This window comes from Caretta caretta, chromosome 20, assembly GCF_965140235.1.
Source record: "Caretta caretta isolate rCarCar2 chromosome 20, rCarCar1.hap1, whole genome shotgun sequence".
Lineage (NCBI taxonomy): Eukaryota > Metazoa > Chordata > Testudines > Cheloniidae > Caretta > Caretta caretta.
The window spans coordinates 11,194,071-11,199,597 of record NC_134225.1 but is presented as its reverse complement, the minus strand read 5'-3'; the positions used below and the strand labels follow the sequence as shown (position 1 = coordinate 11,199,597).

Below are 5,527 nucleotides of genomic sequence, written 5' to 3'. Positions count from 1 at the left end.
CCAAATCATCATAATTTATTTATGTAGGGTTTGTTTGCTACCACGGAAGCCTAGGTGGGAGCCCCCTGGTGGGCCATGGCCTCCCCGCACTGGGGCCAGGTGGTAGGAAGTACAGCTCCCTCACTCAGCGCACCTGGACTTTGTTGTGTGTCACAGAGCAGGAACCCCTCGCCCTGTCAGGAAGTTGCCAAGCCCTGCAGCAGCCCACAGCTGTTGAGCTGCAGCAGTAGCTAAAGCAACTGTAAACAGCGAGTGTGGCCGCCGGAGGGGGACGCACTGACCCATCCCTCTGCCCCTGCCTTCCGTGGCCCTTCAGGGAGAACCTGCTCTGAGGAAGGTGGGTCAGGAACTCACCGGCCGCCTGCAGAGTCCCAGGCTCCCCGTGCCCTGGCTGAGCAGGAGCTGCCCAGGGAAGTGCCCCGACAACCAAATGCTGCAGACACTGACAAGAGCCACCTTCGGCACCGTGCACACCAGCCCCACGTGTCCCCAGAGGTGCTGCCCAGAACCCCGAGGAGGCTGCGTGGTGCAGGGCACCCATCCCTGCCAGCCGTGCCAGTGCAAACAGCAGGGCGGCACATCTCGCTGCCCTTGGTAACAGCGATTCAGGAGCGACAGCTGGGTGCTGCTCTCATGGCTATGTTTGAGAAACGCTGTGAACTTCCCCAAAAAAATCCCCAGAGCAGATCTTCTAGAAAAACATCCCATCTGGACTGAAAAATTGTCAGTGCTGGAGAATCCACCACAACCCTTGGTAAATTGTTCCAGTGGTTAATTACCCTCACTGTTAATTTATGCCTTATTTCCAGTCTGAATTTGTCTAGCTTCAACTTCCAGCCATTGGATCATGTTAGATCTTTCTCTGCTAGACTGAAGAGCCCATTATTAAATATTTGTTTCCCAAGTAGGTACTTATAGACTGTGATCAAATCAACCCTCAACCTTCTCTTTCTTAAGATAATAGACTGAGCTCCTTGAGTCTATCACTGTAAGCCCTGGTCTACCCTGGTTTAGGTCGAATTTCACAGTGTTAGATCAATTTAACCCTGCACCCGTCCACACAATGAAGCCATTTACTTCGACTTAAAGGGCTCTTAAAATTGATTTCTGTACTCCTCCCCCGATGAGGGGATTAGCGCTGAAATCGACCTTGCCGGGTCAAATTTGGGGTAGTGTGGTCGCAATTAGACGGTATTGGCCTCCAGGAGCTATCCCAGAGTGCTCCATTGTGACCACTCTGGACAGCTCTCTCAACTCAGATGCACTGGCCAGGTAGACAGGAAAAGGCCTGCGAACTTTTGAATTTCATTTCCTGTTTGGCCAGCGTGGCAAGCTGCAGGTGAGTGCAGATCTCATTAGCAGAGGTGACCATGATGGAGTCCCAGAATCGAAAAAGAGCTCCAGCATGGACCAAAAGGGAGGTACGGGATCTGATCGCTGTATGGGGAGACGAATCTGTGCTATCAGAACTCCGTTCCAAAAGATGAAATGCCCAAACATTTGAAAAAATCTCCAAGGACATGAAGGACAGAGGCTATAACAGCGACCAGCAGCAATGCCGCGTGAAACTTAAGGAGCTCAGGCAAGCCTACCAAAAAAACAGAGAGGCAAATAGCCGCTCGGGGTCAGAGCCCAGACATGCTGCTCCTATGATGAGCTGCATGCCATTCTTGGGGGTGCAGCCACCACTACCCCACCCCTTTGACTCCATCAATGGATTATCACACAACAGGGATGTGCATTTTGGGGACGAGGAAGATGAGGAGGAGGAGGTTGAAGATAGCGCACAGCAAGCAAGCGGAGAAACCATTTTCCCTGAGAGCCAGGAACTGTTTCTCACCCTGGACCTGGAGCCAGTACCCCCCGAACCCACCCAAGGCAGGCTCCCAGACCCACCAGGCAGAGAAGAGACATCTGGTGAGTGTACCTTTGTAAATATAATACATGGTTTAAAAGCAAACATGTTTAATGATTAATTTGTGGCCAGTACAGCTACTGGAAAAGTCTGTAAACCTGTCTGGGGACGGAGTGGAAATATGCCAGGGACATATCCATAAAACTGTCCTGGAGGTACTCCCAAAGCCTTTGCAAAAGGTTTCTGGGGAGGGCAGCCTTATTCCGTCCTCCATGGGAGGACACTTTACCATGCCAGGCCAGCAGCACGTAATCTGGAATCATTGCATAACAAAGCATGCAGTGTATGATCCCGGTGTTTGCTGGCATTCAAGCAACATCCGTTCTTTATCTCTCTGTGTTATCCTCAGGAGAGTGATATCATTCATGGTCACTTGGTTGAAATAGGGTGCTTTTCTTAAGGGGACATTCAGACGTGGCCGTTCCCACTGGGCTGTTTGCATGTGGCTGAACAGAAATCTTCCCTGCTGTTAGCCACATAGTGTGGGGAGGGGTGAAGCGATCATCCCAGAGAACTGGGTGTATGTGTGGGGGTTTAGTTGGGATTGTGCTGCACGTTAACCCAAAAACCGCAGCCCCTCCTTTTAAAGGGCAAACCCAACGGGTGCTTGATATGGGAAATGAGTGCGCTGCTGTTTGAAACCTTTCCCACATGTTATGAAGGTTAAAGAAGCCAAAAGACTGTGGCTTACCGTGGCTGCCTGCAAGCCAAATTCTGTTGCCCGCTGGCCCTGCATGTGTGATCTCTCACACCAAACCAGCAGACCCTCAATATAAGAGGCAAAATGCGACCTTGTACCGAATGCACATGTGCTATGTAATGTTAACCGCAAGGTTCACCCTGAAAGAGTCTATCCATTGTTCCCTAAAATGTGCCTTTTTAACTACGACTCTCCCTTTTTTTCCCTCCCGCAGCTGCTAATGTTTCAATACTCCCCCTATCATCTCCGTCCCAGAGGCTAGTGAAGATTAGAAGGCGAAAAAAATGCACTTGTGATGAAATGTTCTCTGAGCTCATGCTGTCCTCCTGCCCTGAAAAGGGCCAGCAGAATGCGTGGAGGCAGACAATGTTAGAGTCCAGAAAAGCACGATATGAACGCGTGGACAGGTGGCAGGTTGAAGATAATAAGTGGCGGGTTGAAGATGAGAGGTGGCGTCAGCTTGCTGACAAAAGGCAGGAGTCAATGCTGAGGCTACTGGAGGATCAAACTGATATGCTCCGGCATATGGTTGAGGTGCAGGAAAGGCAGCATGAGCACAGTCCGCCGCTGCAGCCCCTGTGTAACCAACCGCCCTCCTCCCCAAGTTCCATAGCCTCCTCACCCAGACGCCCAAGAACGCAGTGGGGCGGCCTCCGGGTGGTGGACCTCCGGGTCCACCCCAGAGGACTACCCAAGCAACAGAAAGCTGGCATTCAATAAGTTTTAAAGTCCAGTGTGGCCTTGTCCTTCCCTCCTTCCACACCCTTCCTGGGTTACCTTGGCAGTTATCCCCCTATTTGTGTGATGAATTAATAAAGAATGCGTGAATGTGAAGCAACAATGACTTTATTGTCTTTGCAAGCAGTGATCGAAAGGGGGAGGGGAGGGTGGTTGGCTTACAGGGAAGTAGAGTGAACCAAGGGGCGGGGGTTTCATCAAGAAGAAACAAACAGAACTGTCACACCATAGTCTGGCCAGTCATGAAACTGGTTTTCAAAGCTTCCCTGATGCGTACCGCGCCCTCCTGTGCTCTTCTAACCTCCCTGGTGTCTGGCTGCACGTAACCAGCAGCCAGGCAATTTGCCTCAACCTCCCACCCCACCATAAACGTCTCCCCCTTACTCTCACAGAGATTGTGGAGCGCACAGCAAGCAGTAATAACGATGGGAATATTGGTTTTGCTGAGGTCCTACCAAGTCAGTAAACTGCGCCAGCACGCTTTTAAATGTCCAAATGCACATTCTACCACCATTCTGCACTTGCTCAGCCTGTACTTGAACAGCTCCTGACTGATGTCCAGGCTGCCTGTGTACGGCTTCATGAGCCATGGCGTTAAGGGGTAGGCTGGGTCCCTGAGGATAGCTATAGGCATTTCAACATCCCCAACGATTATTTTCTGGCCTGGAAAGTAAGTCCCTTGCTGCAGCCGTTCCCACAGACCAGCGTTCCTGAAGATGCGAGCGTCATGTACCTTTCCCAGCCATCCCACGTTGATGTTGGTGAAACGTCCCTTGTGATTAGGGAATCCCATTGCAGCAAAGCCATCCACTATGACCTGCACATTTCCCTTGGTAGCAGCAGCTCAGTGATCACGTTGGCTACTTGGATCACAGCAGCCCCCAGAGTAGATTTGCCCACTCCAAATTGATTGCCGACTGACAGGTAGCTGTCTGGCATTGGAAGCTTCCACAGGGCTATCACCACTTGCTTGTGAACTGTGAGGGCTGCTCTCATCTTGGTATTCTGGCGCTTCAGGGCAAGAGAAAGCAAGTCACAAAGTTCCATGAAAGTGCCCTTACGCATGCGAAAGTTTCACAGCCACTGGGAATCATCCCAGACCTGCAACACTATGCAGTCCCACCAGTCTGTGCTTGTTTCCCGGGCCCAGAATCAGCGTTCCACGGCATGAACCTGTCCCATTACCACCATGATGTCCACATTGCTGGGGCCTGTACTTTGAGAGAAGTCTGTGTCCATGTCCTCATCATTCTCCTCACCGCGCTGCCGTTGCCTACTCGCCTGCTTTTGCAGGTTCTGGTTCTGGTTCTGCATATACTGCTGGATAATGTGCGTGGTGTTTAGAAAGGTCATAACTGCCGTGGTGTTCAGAGTGGGCTCCATGCTTGCCGTGGTATGGCGTCTGCAGGAGAGCAGAAGAGCAGAGTGGCCGCAGAAGTGACAGGTGGATGACAATGCTGACAGAAATATGGCACCTGCACGGAAAAAGGTGCAAAACGATTGTCTGCCGTTGCTTTCACAGAGGGAGTGGGGGGCCTGACGACATGTACCCAGAACCACCCGCAACAATGTTTTTTGCCCCATCAGGCATTGGGATCTCAACCCAGAATTCCAATCAGTGGCGGAGACTGCGGGAACTGTGGGATAGCTACCCACAGTGCAACACTCTGGAAGTCGATGCTAGCCTCGGTACTGTGGATGCACTCTGCCGACTTAATGGTCTTAAGTGGGGACACACACAATCGATTGTATCAAATCGATTTCTAAAAAATCGACTACTATAAATTCGACCTAATTTCATAGTGTAGACATAGCCAGGTTTTCTAATCCTTTAATCATTTTCATGGCTCTTCTTTTTAAATAAAGTCTCCATGTTTTTGAAAGAGCAAAGTGATACCGTCTCCAGAATTCCATCATGTGGAACCATGTTGAGCCCCCCCACCCAGGTCATCAGCAGAGTTGGGACCTTTACTAGGGAACATGGTGGATTCTCCAGCACTTGGAATTGTTAAATCAAGATTGGACATCGCTTTCCTAAAATACACATCTGCTCAACCACAGGATATGTACCTGATGTAGGAATTACTAGTGGATTCTCTGGCCTGGGCTATGCAGAAGCTCAGACTAGATGATTGTAATTGTTCCTTCTGGCCTTAAATCTATGAATCTCTGAG

The 5,527-nt window shown here is 50.6% G+C and overlaps 1 protein-coding gene across 1 annotated transcript; it reads left to right on the top strand.

Annotated features, from left to right (window-relative positions):
* Positions 1-283: 283 nt before the first annotated feature.
* Positions 284-3,401, top strand: LOC142069684 (uncharacterized). The gene is made up of 2 exons (XM_075121676.1): positions 284-1,917; positions 2,830-3,401. Exons 1-2 carry the CDS (start codon positions 1,521-1,523, stop codon positions 3,333-3,335), a joined length of 903 nt encoding a protein of 300 aa, XP_074977777.1. The 5' UTR covers positions 284-1,520; the 3' UTR covers positions 3,336-3,401.
* The last annotated feature ends 2,126 nt before the right edge of the window (positions 3,402-5,527 follow it).

What these genes read in the sequence shown, in the direction of transcription:
- LOC142069684 (XM_075121676.1), top strand. Translation starts at nt 1,521, where the DNA reads ATGAAGGACAGAGGCTATAACAGCGACCAGCAGCAATGCCGCGTGAAA. An exon ending in AGGCAGAGAAGAGACATCTG is followed by an intron (nt 1,918 to 2,829) that starts GTGAGTGTACCT and finishes TCCCTCCCGCAG; the next exon opens with CTGCTAATGTTTCAATACTC.